General features: G+C 50.1%; 1 protein-coding gene across 3 annotated transcripts in view; it reads left to right on the top strand.

The window, feature by feature from the left end:
- The window catches only part of CLSTN2 (calsyntenin 2), a 670,874-nt gene extending 655,191 nt beyond the window's left edge, over positions 1–15,683 (top strand). For 2 of the 3 annotated variants that reach the window (XM_066350512.1, XM_066350511.1), the window contains exons 13-17: positions 205–375; positions 1,202–1,347; positions 1,477–1,600; positions 2,375–2,559; positions 4,804–15,683. In XM_066350512.1, coding sequence (XP_066206609.1) covers positions 205–375; positions 1,202–1,347; positions 1,477–1,600; positions 2,375–2,559; positions 4,804–5,007 — 830 coding nt within the window. In that variant the 3' untranslated portion in view covers positions 5,008–15,683. Of the gene's footprint in view, positions 1–204; positions 376–1,201; positions 1,348–1,476; positions 1,601–2,374; positions 2,560–4,803 lie in introns of those variants that run through there. The other variant, XM_066350513.1, reaches the window with a different exon arrangement.
- Positions 15,684–16,182: the final 499 nt, after the last annotated feature.

Here is a 16,182-nt window from a genome sequence, read left to right as displayed (position 1 = left end):
GGTTTCTCAGTAGCAGTGCTGGTATTCACAGTCACATCTTTTTGACTATAGTAATCATGCCTTCACACAAATTCATGCTGCCCAACCTCAGGGGCCGCCTGGACACCCATCCCAGCAGTGGAGGTGGTCGTCTGGGGTACAGTCCCAGAGGACCGTCTGAGCAGCCCTCACGCCTGTGTTTCCCCCGTGTTGGTCTTTCCACAGCGCCCAAATCAGCAGTCTTAGAAGAAATGCTTCACAACTTAGATTTCTGTGACATTTTGGTACTGGGAGGGGACTTGGACCCAAGACAGGAGTGCTTGGAGCTTAATCACAGCGAGCTCCACCAACGACACCTTGACGCCACCAACTCCACTGCAGGCTACTCCATCTATGGTAAGAGCATGCTCAGCCCCTGCTCCTGGTGGTCGCCTCTTAGACTGGCCTTTCAGGGACTCATGAGTATGGTGGCACGCCATCACCTATGAAGGTAGTGTCAGCTACGGCAAACTGCGGCTCTTTGGCCCCTTGAGTGTGGCTCTTCCACAAAATACCACGTGTGAATATTTAAAAACTTTGGCTCTCAAAAGAAATTTCCATCATTGTACTGTTGATATTTAGCTCTGTTGACTAATGAGTTTGCTGACCAGTGAGCTAGGGCCTTGACCCCTGAGCATGGACTTCTAGCCCCTCCAGAGGCGGATTAAGGTCGGTGGAGGCCCTGGGTGCAGAAGAAAAGACTGGGCCCCTTAAAAAAAAAAGAGAAAGAGAGAAAAGTATAAAGTTGAGGTTTTGTGGGGCCCTTCAGAAGTCGGGGCCCAGGGCTTGCACTCGGTGCGCCCACCATTAAATTCACCTCTGAGCCCCTCACTTGGTGAGTTACACCAGCATCTTGAGAACCTGGACCACATCCCAACTTGGAGAAGTCTCCTATAGAAACTAGGTGGCTGCCACCATCTCTTATATTTAATCTCAGAAAATATCAGAGCAACATCTGGCAAATTGAGGCCAAACATTCTGGTCAGAGCCCACTCTATGTGGTAATCCTGTAAATCAGTTGAATTCGCTCCTTAGAACTTTTGCTTCAGCACCTCGTCTGCCCCTAAGCATCTTAAGCGGTCAGCCTGGCCAAATTCAGTGGACCCACAAGCCCCAGTAGCTGCAGCCTGTCTCCCCGTCTCTTCTTCTGCTATCTTACGACAGGTGTGGTCTCTTGACACAGGTGTGGGCTCCATGAGCCGCTATGAGCAGGTGCTACGTCACATCCGCTACCGAAACTGGCGTCCAGCTTCCCTCGAGGCTCGGCGGTTCAGGGTCAAGTGCTCGGAACTCAATGGGCGCTATACCAGCAATGAGTTCAACCTGGAGGTGAGCGAGTCCTGTGGCCGTGAGAGGAGCCCACGCTCACCCACTTTTTCCCTCATTTATTCAGAAAGACTGCTGCCACTGGCCTACCTGCCACTCCCGGTCAACAGCACCTCTCCCTGCTCTTCCCAGGTCAGCGTCCTGCGTGAGGTCAGAGTCTCAGACAAAGAACACGTCAATCACCTCATTGTGCAGCCTCCCTTCCTCCAGTCCGTCCACCACCCCGAGCCTCGGACTAGTGTCCAGCGCAGTTCAGGTAGGTCAAATGGCAGGAGGGACCTCAGGACACCAGGTGATCCTTGTGTCTCAAGACCATTTACTAAACAGACACTTAGGGTGCAGCAGCCATAGATGCCCAGGACTAAAGGAGGGACCCGACACTGGAGAAGCTGTGGACCCTGGCTCGGAGGCAGCCCCACAGCTCAGTAGGGAACCAGTCAGGTCAACAAGAAGTGGCAGACAATATGTAATAACAGAGGTTAGTACAAAGGGCTGGAGTGAAATTTCGCAAGTCCATTTAGGCCCAACTCAAAGCCACATCCTACCTGAAGCTTCCCTCGAACCCCTACGTGTGGTCACATACACACACATGTAGACCGGATTTCGGATCCCCTCCCCAAACTCCTGTCCCAGCACTTGCTCTGTGCTTTTACTGCCTTCTGGGCACCGTGTCTGCTGCTGCAGAACTCCACCGAGCCTGGCTCTCAGTAGCAGCTGCTCTAGAATTTTGGGGGGAACGCAAGAATTAGAAAATAACTTGCCTTTATCGAGTGCCTACTCTGTGCCCATGGGGAAGCTCACATAGACTGTTTCATTTCCTCCTCACAGCTCCCCGTGGGGTAGGCATTATTAAGTCCATCATGTAGATAAGGAACATGAAGCTCAGACAGAGTGAGGAGCTGACCCCGAGTTCTGCAGCTGGGAAGGGGTAGGACAGGTTTTAACCTGTGCGTGGATGTTTTGTTCATGCCTCATGGTGACCTAGAAGTGAGTAGCCCACCCTGTTGTGTGGATTCTTGCCTCGTTCCAGTGGTCCCAAGCATTGCCACAGTGGTCGTCATCATCTCCGTGTGCATGCTGGTGTTTGTGGTGGCCATGGGGGTGTACCGGGTCCGGATTGCCCACCAGCACTTCACCGAGGAGACCGAGGCCGTCAAGGAGGCCGAGATGGACTGGGACGACTCTGCGCTCACCATCACAGTCAACCCCATGGAGGTGATCCTCACAGCAGGGATGGGAACTTCAGACGGGATGCCTCCTCTCCACCCAGCTCTTTCTTGTGCTGGCAGCCCTGCCCCCACTAGCCCAGCCCCACCGACCCCTCCCTTCTCTGAGCTCCTCCAGCCCTCTATCCTGAAGGGACCATCCTTTCCGACCAGTTGCACTCACTGATTAAAAACGTGCGAACGGCTCTTACCCTACAAACAGAACCAAACATTCCTTAAGGCGAGCAGCCGCGTGGTGTCTATTCATTGCCACCTCTATTATATTTAGCTCAGAGCTAACACTTAGGGACTCAGTATTGAATTTTTGATTAATTAACAGTGTAAGTTAGATGGCTTTTCTCCATATTGCCTGCGGAGCTCATTTAGAGGCTCAGAATAGGTTAAAACAGAAATACAACACTAATAGCTGCCATTTATTGAGCCCTCCATTATGCCAGACACTGCACAGTGTGCTCTGTACACACATCTCTTTTCATCTTCCAGCAACCTGTGAAGTAGGAGTCATCACCCTCCTTTATCAGGGTAGAAATAAACACAGAGAGAAAAGTGGCGTGTCCAAACTCACATAGCTGGCCATGGTGGTGCCAATCTTCAAACTCTTGATTCTTTTTTTTTTTCTTTTTAATTAAGTGAGAGGCAGGGAGACAGAGACAGACTCCCACATGCACCTTGACTGGGATCCACCCAGCAAGCCTCCTATCAGTGATACTCTGCCCATCTGGGGCCGCTGCTCTGTTGCTTGGCAACCAAGCTATTTTAGCACCTGAGGCAAGGCTATGGAGCCGTCCTCCGTACCTGGGGCTAACTTGCTTGAACCATTGAAGCCATGGCTGCAGGAGAGGAAGAGAGAGAGAGAAATAAGGGGGAGGGGAGGGGTGGAGAAGCATTTGCTTCTCCTGTGTGCCCTCATCAGGAATCAAACCCAGGACTTCCACACTCCAGGCCAATGCTCTACCACTGAGCCAACCATTGGCCAAGGCCAAACTCCTGATTCTAAAGCTCAGATCTTCGCGGTTAGCCAGCAGCCCTCAGAATCCACCCATGAGTGCCCAAAGCCCCTGCTCTGGAGATGAATATCAAGGGAAGCCATGGCATCATGCCCTTTAGTCTGCCCATGGGCACCGAGTGGAGGTAGAGCCAAGAGTAACAAAGCAGGGGAAGACCAGGAGGAGTCACTAAGAAATGAAGATGACCCCAGCCTCGTCCCCAGTTCCCCCTCAGCTGGCCTCCCACTCTAATCTCAAAGCCAGTGCACTGATGTGGCTCAGCAGTGCAGTGGGTAGTGCTGAGCCACCACTGTAGACACTCTAGCACCCCCACCCTTGAAGGGCTCGGCCTTGGGTGTGGGAAACGATGACCAATCCCAGAGCAGTCTGAGCGCCAGTGAGAGTGTGCGTACCAAAGGCTGACCCATGATGCCAGCGGTCAATGAAGCATGGGCAAGGGAAGGCCTTTGGGGCTGGTCTGCTCAGGGAAGACTTCTTGGAGGAGGTTAGCTTAAGGGAGGTCTTGAAGAATAGGTAGGATTCGGGGGAGGCAAAGGTAAAGGTGAAAGCATTCCAAACATGAGACCTGGCCGAGGAAGGGCACATATCTTTTATGGCCTTTTCATCAAAACATAAATCCGGAAAGAAGATTTGGCTGCAATCACCAGAAACTAGGGGGAGCAGAGATGGGACTAGGAAAAAGGGGGGCAGAGTCAGTGGGTGAGGGGCAGACATGGAAAATGAGGACCATGAACTTTGTCCTTCTCAGAGGAGTGTCTCTGAGGGGCAGCACACCTGAGTCTTGGCTCAGAAGAGCTTCTGCTCCCAGTGACATTCTCTTCCTGGCTGGAAAAGGGGGATAGGCTTGCACGCTGTTTTCTCACTGAGACACGAGCACTGATGACTCGGCACGCTCCTGTCATTAGGCTCCAGTGACGCCAGAAAACAGACCGTGGCTCGAAAGGCTCACTAAGTCACGTGTGGAATTGGCTTACATGTCCAGTGTCTAAAACACACGTCTGACCTTGAATTCATGCCTTGGAATTTGCTCCTTTCTTGTCTTCGTCCTTGGCCTTCTGATTTACCTTTCCCCAGAGGACCTCCCTTCCAGGCCCAAGGGTTTAGCATTTAGGGGAAGGAATTCCAAGGGGCCCTAAATGTTTCCTTAGTGGAGGAAAAAGTGTAAGCTCCAAAGCTGCCTCTCCTCAGCCCCTGACGGGCATTTCCCTTCTCTTCCTGGCATCCAGAAACACGAAGCACCGGGGCGTGGGGAAGATGAAACTGATGAAGAGGAGGAGGAGGAAGTAGAAGAAGAAATAAGCTCCAGCAGCAGTGACTCGGACGACAGCGAGGAGGAGGAGGCGGAGGAGGGGACGGGCAGGGGCAGACACGGGCAGAGTGGGGCCAGGCAAGCCCAGCTGGAGTGGGACGACTCCACTCTCCCCTACTAGTGCCTGGCCGTCAGCACTGCCCGCCTGGCCCTTTTGTAAGCCACACCTGATGTATGTGAGTCTGTCCCTGTCACCTCTGATTTTGATGACACTCTGGTCAGGCCTTCCCCAGCCCCTTGGAACTGCCCTTCATGCCTTGAACACACCCCATGTCCTAGCCTGGGGGTGGTTCCAAGAAGCTCAGCATCGTCCTCAGTGGGGACCTCAGAATGCACTTTGTCCTGAGTCCCCACTGCCCCTGCCCTGGGCTTCCCAGCACCCTCTCAGCCAGTCTGCAGAGAGCTCTGCCTCTGCTCTTCTCTGCAGGGGAGAAGGTCAGCCTTTGTGGTGGTCACATCCACAGGCTCCATGTTCCCAAGGCCCTTGGGTTCCAGCTCACTGTGTGTACACCTGACTCAGTTGTCTCTCCACACAGACCAGAACATTCCCCTTCCCTGACTCTTAAGGAGGCTTCGTTCAGGCAGGGTGGTCAGACTTCACATACCTGAGATCTTGGTCCTTAATACTTTAAAGGGAAGTTCTTGTTGAGGCCGAATTTAGTTCATGGGGAGAGGTTCACACACTCACGCATGCACGCACACACTCTCCAGTTTGGAGGTCCTTTCCCTTTGATCTTTCTGAGGCCACATAAGCTTATATGAAAAGTCCAAAATTTTGGTCACAACAGGGCCTGGTCCCTAGCCAAAGCTATCTGTGTCTGCCTGCCTGGGGGCTCCCACCCCATGAAAACACAGGATCCAGGAAGCATTCGACACAGGCACTGCCCCAGGTGACAGCTTGGAAAAGCTTACAACCAGGGATCAGAAGGAAGGGCTGATGAGGTGACACCACTGGGCTTTGTGGGGGACACAGATCTGGGAGGTAGGGTGGTTGGCTCTCCCAGCCAGAGGGCAGCCCCAGGTGGACAAGGCTCTCGCCACCTAGTCTAACGATCCTTGTCCCCTATTTTACACTGGTTTGCCTCTTAAGAAAATGCATTCCTCTTGGATGTATTAGAACAAGCCTGATCTGCAACAAATCTAAAATGAAGTTTGAAAATTTAACTGCTAGGAATTAGAAACATTTGTAATAACAGCTATTTCTTTCTTCTCCTAGAGGGAGTGACACTTTGGGTGAAGGGAAAATGTATCTGAAAACCCAATTTATTTATTTATTTACTTATTCTTTTTTTTTTTTTTTTAATATGGAAATCTATTCCATCTCCTTTCTAACATGGTCATATTGTGGGTAGAATTGTTGCTATAGTAACTGGTCTATGATCTTTTGTGGCCAAGAGAATAGCAGGCAAGAATTAGGGCCATGATTGGACTTCCACAAGGCTCGGATGTCTCAGGCTTTGTCCTCCGCATGTATGAGCTGTCCTCCATCCTCCCAGGGTCCTCCAACCCATTTCATATTGGCTTGGCTCAGGCGCAGAGCTGGTCCCTGGTTACAGTGGCATTCAGATTCAGGGGAAAGTTCAGAATCTGTGCGTTCTACTCCCTGCCTCATCGAGAAGAACTTACGGATCACTGTCAATGTCTCTGGTCTGACCTTCACCCAATGAGGACCCATGAGCAAGCAGCCTGTGCAACCTTCTGATTCCAGAAAACTACTTTATGCAGCTTTTTCCATTGTCTACTAAAGTGTTGTTGGGGTGGGTTTTTTTGGTTTTAGTTTGTGTTTTGCATCTGTTCCTTCCTTTGCACCTCACAATAATTCTGTGAGGTAGTCAGGGCATCTGTTGGCAGGTTCGTTTTCATTATGAGTAAACTGAGGTCCAGAGATTCAAGCATCATGCTCAGAGTCTTTCAGATATATAGACAAGGCAGGATGCCCTTCTTTACCCTCCTGGTCTAGGGCGCACCACCTGATTTTACTTATGTTCATGCTTTTGCAGTTAACAGGCATTACTGAGGACCTACTTACTGTGTGCTGAGCATGCACCCAGCAGCTGTGGGGAAGGGAGGAGCTGAATGAGATTAGCTCCTCCCCTCAGAGGACTTGATGGTGGCAGAGGAGAAACAGGGGGCCTGGGAATTACACAAGAGACGGACGCAGAGAGGGAAGGAAGTCACAGGAAGAAGAGGGACACATCCACAAACTCAACCAGTGCTCTTATGTTTTCTTCCTTAAGGAAAAATGCTGGCAGAAGTTTGGGGATTTATATTTATTGAATGGAACTAGACACTTCTGTGAATGCTCCCAACCAAATAGCCCTTTTCTACCCGCCACGTCTGCACATCTACAAGGAGAAATCTATAGGGCTGTGCCATCCTCACACTCCTCCCCTTGGTAAAATAAAAAGAGGTTCATTTGGGCATTTAGGAGCAAACAGAATTCTCCCAAAATGATGGTAGTAAAATGAATACTTCACATGTTGAGAACCAGTTTTGTTTTGTTTTTCAATTGGGTTTTGATTTAAAATCGGTAAGTCCAACATTCGTGAGAGCATTTTCCTCTGCTGTCTCTGGGTCTGGCTGCGCGGGCGGGGGAATGCTCCTTGCCCTCTGGCTGTCTCCAGTGGCCACATCACTGTTCATGGTTGAGTGAGCTGTCTGGGGCAAGTGAAATCTTTCAGGGTTTTTTTTTTGGGGGGGGGCGCAAGTGAAAGTGACACTTGGCTAGAGCAGCAAAGTCGTGGACTGGACTTACATGTAGAGAAATAATGCGGCCAAGTCAGAATCCTTTCTGTCAAATCCTGCTGTGAAAGGTCACATGCGACGTACCAGTTAGAGGAGGCACTTGAAATGGCGCTGCTGGGACAAAGAATGAGAAGGGGTGGTCATGTAAAAGTGACAGAAGCGTCAGGATTATCCAGGTGAGTGGTGGATAATGTCACCTGCCCTCCACCAGGTAGTCTAACTGCAAGTAGAAAAGGTCATTAATCAGCCCAGCACTTCCCAGGCTCCATATGCTGGCATCCAGGAACCAGATTCCCAGGTGACCTGGACACACTGTGACCTCTCATCTGACGTCAACAGCGGCAGGTGCAAACTTGAACCCGGGAGGAAGAGCTGGCCGGTTTGGCCAGAGGCCCAACCATTGCTTATCTTTCCGAGTGCCTGGTCAGATCCTGCTCTCTGGACCTTGAAAGTAGACAGACGGACACCTCTCAAGTGACTCAGGTGACAGGGAGGAGGAGGACGACAAGGTTGAGATAGAAAAGGCCAGTATAGAATTAGTTGCCCGAGTAGAGTAAAGCAATCAATGACCTAGCTACTTGTCATAAAGAATGCTCAAAGTAGATTCCAGTAGGTTCAATTAAATGCTATAAATCTGACCAGTGCCCAAAGCCATCTAGATAGCAAACTGTGATTTCCGTGAGACCTCTCTTCACTATCCCTTTCCCGAATGTGCTCAATCCTGTTTAGCAGGGATTAGACCACCTATCTCTCTGCATGTAGCAAGGGCTGTACCTTGTGGACACGGACCCTCCAGGGAGGGAGCTCCTGGTGGGAAGCAATGGTCTCTATTCCTGCGCACGTGGCAGCATTCGGCAAACTTGATCTGTAAAGAGCCAGATAGTAAATATTTTGGGATTTGCAAGCCATATGGTCTCTATTGCAAGTATTCAACTCTGCCCTATAGCATAAAGCCAGCCACAGACATTACTTAAACAAATGAATATGGCTATGTTCCAAAATAATTTATGAACACTAAAAAATTAGGCAAGTTGAATTTATATTATTTTCACATGTTACAGAATTTTATTACTCTTTTGATTTTTATTTCCAACCATTTAAAAATGGAAAAGCCTTCTGAGCCCATGGGCCATATAAAAACCTATCAGCCAGCCAGATTTGGCTCTTAGGTCATAGTTTGCACACTCCGTTTGCCAAGAAAAAACAAATTGTTCTCTTAGACCCTTAAACCACCCAGTGGTCTGTCTCCAGAATGAACAACAAACACCACCACACTTAATTAAGCTATTTTAGAAGCCTGTGTTTGGAGGAAAATGAAAGCAAAACACACCTGTTACTTGTGGAATTGACTCAAACGCAGGCAAGCATCCCTGAAGAGCTGGAGGCCTGGGTCCAGGCTCAGACTAAACGCTGACTGCTGAGCTGAGGGCCAGCTCCCAGGCGCAAGGCCCTCTCCGCAAGACCCAGCCCATCATGATTTCTAAACATGAGCCTTCGTTATCTCAGACTGGTTTCCGTTTCAATCCAGCTCATGTCATCGCTCTAAAAAGGATTCTAAAGACTTGTGACTGTTCGAATCAATAGTGACATAATCAGTGGAAAGCCCGACCCAGCCTACTTCAGAACTAGCAGTCTTCTTGGCTCTACGATTCTATATGAACAAGAGAAAGAAAAGATGTTTTTCTTAACCATCTCCTCATTTAAATTAACCTAATCATGTTTTTTTTTCCCCAAAAAATATAAGGAAGTGGGTCTAATTCTTTGAAAGCATTTACCAAACTGGATGCTCTTTAGGTAAGAGAATTCTCAGGCCTTGGGGGGCGGCTCCGCCTCCTGCAGTATAGACTCTTGCGGGCTGCTGATGGGGCGCGACTCTCCAGCTGCCTCAGACGTTTATCAAGGCTGACAAGCCAAAGCCCTTGGCACAATTTAATTTTCGTGTAACCACTTTCCCTTGTCCAGCTGCAGGCAAAGGAAATGAGCAGTGAAAGTTTTGAAGTCTGCCCCAGCCCCTTTGTTCCCCGTCTCTGTTTGCTTTACCTTATGAATGCATTCTGCACCCGCTTCATAGATCTTGCTCTAGTTTTCCAGGGGGCGCCAGCTAGAGAGGAGATTGGGCTTCGCAAGGGCTGTGGGTTTGAAGCCAGACTTGACTGCCCCAGGGAGACAGAGAGAGACAGAAGTGACCTCCACCGGCACCCCAGAAAGCTGTACTGTCCTCCTGTGTGGCATTGGTGAGCGGATGGGATTCTGTGTTTGCAGCTACGTTCCGTGTTATTCAGCAAATTGTTGCTGAGCACCCGTGGTGTGCCGGGCCCTGGGCCAGGAACAAGGGAAGGGAGGACAGTGAGAGTGAGGCCCTGCCCGTGAGGAGCTGCTGGTTGTGGAAGTGTTGGGATATTTGCTTTGCCATGTTAGAGGCTGTCTATGAGTAGCCAGACCGGCTGGGGACAGAAGTTTGGGGTTGGGACAGGTGGGATAAGTTGCTTTGGCCATTCTCTACCCTAAGTCAGGTGCTGGGTGTCATTCTGGGAGCCAACCGAGGCATCGCTAGGGAAGGGGTAATAATACTTCCTTCTGTGCTTCTCAGTTCTACCCAGTCTGACTCAGCTCCCTTGTAGATGAAAGCCAGTCATCCGGCTCCCTGGGCAGGAACAACTTGACTGAGACTCAGTGAAACTAGGCCAGAGGAAGTCTTCTAGGGGACCAGCAGGCTGCCAGACCCTGAAGGTGAGGAAGGGTGACCCAGTACAGGGTCGGCACGAGCCAAGGCCCAAATTCGTGAAGCTGCCTGCTGTGAGGGAGAACCTCTGAGGCCCCAGGTTGTAACTCGGAGGACCTGCTGAGGGTTCACACTTGACACTGTGGGGCAGGGGCCCTCGAGGTGAGTGCCTGGACCAGCAGCATCAGCAGCACCTGCGACTGCGTGAGATACGCAGTTTCTCAGGCCTCGCCCAAGACCCACTGAGTCAGCAACTCTGAGGGTGGGATCCAGCCATCAATGTTTTAATGAGCTGTCCGATTCCGATGTCCACTAAGGTTTGGGAAGCACTGATGCGGAGGATGAAGAGAGTGACGTGGGTTGGCTTTCGAAGGAGATGACTGTTAGCGAGATGAACTGATGAACTGGTTAGTGCAGTGAGGAGAGTGGGAAAAATAGAGCACCCACCCACCCTCCAGGGCCCACCAGGCGCCAGTCTACGCTTCTAGAAGCAGTAGTTTCAGGGAGCCTGGTCCTGGTCCTGGTCCCAGGCGCCACTTCCTGCTGGTCTGGCCCCTTTCATCCTGGAGAGGCTGGAGTGAGGCCATCTGTCCCTAGGGAGGCCACCATCCAGGTCCCTCCTCTAGGGGAAAACTGCAACTGCCGCAGTGACACTGGCGGCCTCACCAAGAGAACTGGCCTTCATGCGGCCCCTGTGCTGGTGGAGCCACCAGGTCCTGGCAGACAGTGGACATGGTCATGTAAGGACACGGCAGGTGACTCCACATGTGAGGGACTGGGTTCCATGCACTAAATAAATCAAATGAGAAATAAATGGCTTTTCTTGTAAGGGTCGTAACTCTTTCTGGATGTTACTGAAAGTAGGAAACAAAACCCAAACACCGTCTTTCCTACAGACAAGCTGTCTCGGCCCTTGAATTTCTAAGACCGAGCTCTACCAATTCCCTTTCCCCCCATCGACCAGGTGACTGAGCTCCACCAATTACTGATTTAGTTTTTTGATTTATGGCTTAAACTATGAAGATCCCCAAACCTCTGGGAGGACTAGTTGGTGCTCTGTCAGTCACTTACAACTCACGGTGGTATACAATCTCTGCTCGCGTAAGGGTTTCTGAGCCCGGGAGTCAGAGGACTGGGGCGCTGGGTCTTGGGGTGGAAGAACTGGATAAAAACAGGTTGGAAAAGAGCCCACACACCCAGACACAGCCTTGGCAAGCTAGCCCCTGCTGTGTGTGCTCCCCAAGAGCCCAGTTCCTCCAGAGCGGAAACACACTCCCGGTCCTCTCAGCAGTCCCCTTGCTGAGTCCTCTAAGCCCAGCTTGGAAAATGTCTTCTGATTAAATGCCCAACCAATCTCCTAAAACCGTAGGGATCATATCGAGACTAACTCATCTCTAGCAAATTAGAATATGCTAACAAGGGCAAGGAGAGTTTGTCAGTTGCTTGCTGGTGAGAGAGCTTCAGAAAACCAGATGGAGAGGGGGAAGTAAAATGCTCCTTAAGGCCACTTACATCCAGAAGAGTTTTTTCTTCACAGCCTGAAACGTTTTTTCCCCCCAAGACCTTAAGGCAGGTTGAGGTGTTTCCCTGAGGTTAGCCATTTATTGCAAAGCGTGTGCGATGGGACGAAGGGGAGGTCAGGAAGTTGATGGAAAGTGCTTTGGTAGTTCTCGAAGCAGGACAGGCTCTGTCCTCGTTGGCAGCCAGGACCGATGTAGTCAGGTAAACAGGGAGAGGTCGGGACTGAGGGTGAGGAGCTCAGACCCAGCCCAGACGCCAGGCAGACTGAGTGAACAGTGAGAGGACATTCACTGGGGAGGCTGGGCACGGGGAGGCATATGTTGTGAGTCGCTGACAGTATCAACCCTTTCCATTTGTCAGAAAGATACAGAGAACCATGTCCCCGCACCAGCTAGTTCCTCCTAGTCTAAGGAGCAGAGAGAGGAGGTGGTACCTCTGGACCATTGCAGTGTCATCTCTAAGTCAGAGACCTACTCCATGAAAATTTTCACTTGAACAAGATGGAACCACAGTGTCCTCACTTCCCTGGCCCCTGGCGGGGTGTCTGACGAGGGCCTTGGAGCTCATGGTTGTGTGAGACAAGTGTGGCTGCCCAACTCCCACCTCCCTGCTCAAGGTCCCTTTCTTAAGGCAAGAAGACTAACAGCTCTCACAGAGCCCTAGGTGTCCAGCGCAACCCCTGGCCCGTCGCACGTGGGCAGTAACACTGGAGTACGTGGAATACCAGAGATCACTCGACCTAGATGAATGAATGGGGTTTGCAAAGTTAAGATGCTCCAATAGAGAAGGACTCCTTCATCTTTTCTTTTCGTGTATAAGTGGAGATCCTTTATAAAACCAGATGGAGAGGATGACATTCCTGCTTAACAAATAGGACAAAAAAAACCCCAAAAAACAGGAGTGGGGATGTTGGGAGAGTGACCTCCTCCCAGTTATACCTTAAGCAAGGAGCAAGGGTGGGTAGGCTTTGATAAGCCTACTTGGTCTGCCCCATAAGACATGGGCAACCTCCTGGCTGAGAGAAGGCCTTCCTATATTAATGACATGACCTCAGCCCTGTGCTGCTCTCTAGTCCCTTTTATCAGATTCACTCAGAGCAGATTCATCAAGGTGAAGCTTAATTCCCAATAAACTAATAAAAAGAGGGCAACAGACGTGCGCAGAGCCAAAATGCAGGCGGTGTGTATTAATCACAGGCAGCAGGAGCGTGTCGGCTTTAATGTCTGTTTGCTTTTATCTTGAAATGAAAACGCATCTCTGCTGTCCAGACCCTTTTTATCTGAGCATTTCAGAGCAGAAACGGGACACAGCACACACACACTCACACACACACACACACACACTCACACACACACACACACACACACACACACACACACACACAAATGTAGAAGATTCTTTTCCCCAACAGAAAGAACCATCAGAGACATGAGCCCATAGGTTGTATCTATTTGCAGAAGCAGAAAACCAGCCACAAGCCTCAGCTACAGACTCCAGTCCCGGTGTGAAGGGAGGGGAAGGATGAGGAGGCATCTGCCTTTGGGAAGTAAGGGGCCCTGCTTGTGCCTGTGGGTCACAGGTGTGAATATATTGTGCACATCCACCCCTGGACACAAAGTGCATTGATCCTGGTCAACATGGACCTCCCCACCTCATCCCGCTCCCTTGCACGACTGCAAAGGAGAGGCTGATGCGTGGGATTCCGAAGACGTCCTGTTCGTCATCACTAGTGTGCTTTAAGTGGTAGAAATGAGGCAGAAGCAGAGAGGTCAGGAAGTTAGACTTGATATCCAGGGTTGGCCACTCAAAAGGAAGAAAAGAAGAGATGGAGGTGACTCAGTTGGAGAGGGAACAGGTGAGGCTGGGTAGGAGTGACAGTAACCAGAACACCCCTCACCCAGGAAGCCAGATCCTGGCTTGAGAGTTCTATGCAGGTTTCAGCAAACTTGGGGACGTCTGGTGGTGTGACCACAGAGGCAGTCAAATCAATTGCTACCAAAGTCAGAGCTGTTGGAAGGTGATTTCAGTTCTTAATTGAAGCATTATGATGGATTAAGCCGCCAGATTACTTCCAACCTGACCTTAGTGGCTTCCAAAGAAAAAAGGTTTTTGGTAGCCTGAGCTGGACAGGCTTGGAAGGAGAGTGAAGAAAACCAGTTGATGAGTTTAGAAAAGAAAGTGCATGTAGAAGTTGGTTGTTTCAAAGAAATCTGTAGGTATTAGATTTGGGTGTATGTTATTGGCATGAACATTAGAATGTCAGTAAGGTAAGATTTGGAATGACTTGAGGTGCTTTTGTTTGGCATATTAGTTAATGTATTAAATATAAAATGATCAGAGACAAGTAGGCTAAGGTCAGATAAATATATGTATTATATACATATACATATCTATAATAGAGCGTGAAGATGTCAATGGTCCCAACAAATTTTAAATTCCTTAGCGCACTGGTATGAATGGTCATATTGTTGTTGGTTTTTTAGCTCTCAAAGCACTGGGAACAATGCCTGGCACATCATAGGAATTTAGTAAGCGTTTGAAAATTAAAGGCCCGGCTTGTCACCACTTGGTAGACGCTCAATAGTAACACTAAACCACAAATTAAGTGAGCCACAGAGAAGCTCGGCCACTTGCCCTTCTTCCCCGATCATCTCGACCTGGCTGAGGAGAAGCCTTTGTGACTCCCCGATTCGGCACAGTGCACAGCCAGCTGCAGGCCCCAGGTCCAGCTTTCTGTTAGTGAGCCGTGACAGGATGTTGCATATAGTGGGTTCGCACCATGAGGACCCCATCTGCATCACGCCCAATAAGCTATTTCTACAGGGAACGGGGCTGAAGGTTTTCCTTCCATCGCCTCTGCCATTCCCTAAACACCTGGTGAAATGCTGTTGAATTTTGCAGCTTCAGCAACTAAATGTATAGGTTCTGGGCTCAGCCCATCTGAAAGGTCCAGTGGTTCCTTCTCTCAGCCCTTGCCTTCTACCCCGTCTGAGAAGCCACCTCAGTTTAGAGGTGGATGGCTGTTTATCCCCAGCTGCCAAGCACAATGTGCGTGAGAAAGGTCTGAGATAGAGAGGTGAGCTTTCTCTCTTTGAAGCCTCTGTGGTACTGACACTGCAGAGAGGGGGAACCGGCCACCTCATTTTACAGCATCATCTTCAATCACTGTGACTACCTGGGTCGGTGCTGCCAGTCTGGCCAGGGCGCCTCCCGCGGCAGCTGTGCCTCCCGGTGTGGGCCAGTGTGTCCCTGACGCACATCAGATCCCTCAGCTCTTCCAGCTGCCTCAGAGAGTGAATTATTTTAGTCTAGAAAATGTTTTATTTGCTACATATGCTATTGTGTGTGTGTGATGCAATGCCGACTTTGGACTGACTTGCTAGAAGGACTGTATGCACTTATGGAGTGTTGAATCTAATTTCGGGAGAGCACATTGTCAGCTTGCCCCACGAATGAGGTTGTCCATTCACAGCACACCAGAGGAAACGTCCTCTCCTTTGCCCACCCTCTCCGCCCCCTCCCCTGCCTAACGAGCTGCCCTCTCCAGTTCGGGCTGACACAGAGTGAGGGCCCCGGGACTCTGTGTACTGAAAGACGTGGAGGAAATAGGAACCGTCACGGGAATCTGCTGGGCTTCTTCTCCACATGACCGTGATCTTGTCCATGTTGGGATCATAAATTTACAATTTCTAACAATTAAGATTCTTGCCGTTTCCAAATAATTTGTTAAATGCTATTCAACACAGACAGATATTTATTTTCAGCCTCGGCTTGTAAATGCCTACAAACTGATTCATGTTGGTGGTCATTATGACACTTTCTGTGAATTGGTGAATAAATATGATTTTAGAGTTTCACAGTAAAGATGACCTCCGAGAGTTTTCCTTCTTCAGTGTGTTTGATGAGGTGAGACTCCAAGAACTGTTGTGGCTGGTCAACATTCTCCGGGGCTCTGCCCTAAACCCAGCCATGGGGAAGAGAGGGCTGAGGGCTGACACAGGAGACTGGCCCTCGCCGGCCTCCACCAGGGCACCCTGTTACATCCAGAGCTGTCTCCACATCACTGTTGCTAGAGACCAATACAAAGGCAACCCTAACGCATTTGTTATGCACCTACAAGGGCTGGAGCTCTGAGTAATCTTAATTAATCCCTGAAGTAGGTGTCCTTAGTATGGAACTTGAAGACGATGAGACTCCAAGCAGTTGGGGGTGGTAGAGGACGGGCAGGACTGAGCATCTATCTCTCTCCAGCCTGGTCCTTCCTGCTCCCCCATGCTGACCTTCCCTCTTGTCATGCGAATTGTTTCT

This window comes from Saccopteryx leptura, chromosome 10, assembly GCF_036850995.1.
Source record: "Saccopteryx leptura isolate mSacLep1 chromosome 10, mSacLep1_pri_phased_curated, whole genome shotgun sequence".
NCBI lineage: Eukaryota > Metazoa > Chordata > Mammalia > Chiroptera > Emballonuridae > Saccopteryx > Saccopteryx leptura.
Note: the sequence above shows the minus strand (reverse complement) of the source record. Positions and strands in the feature narration are given on the sequence as shown.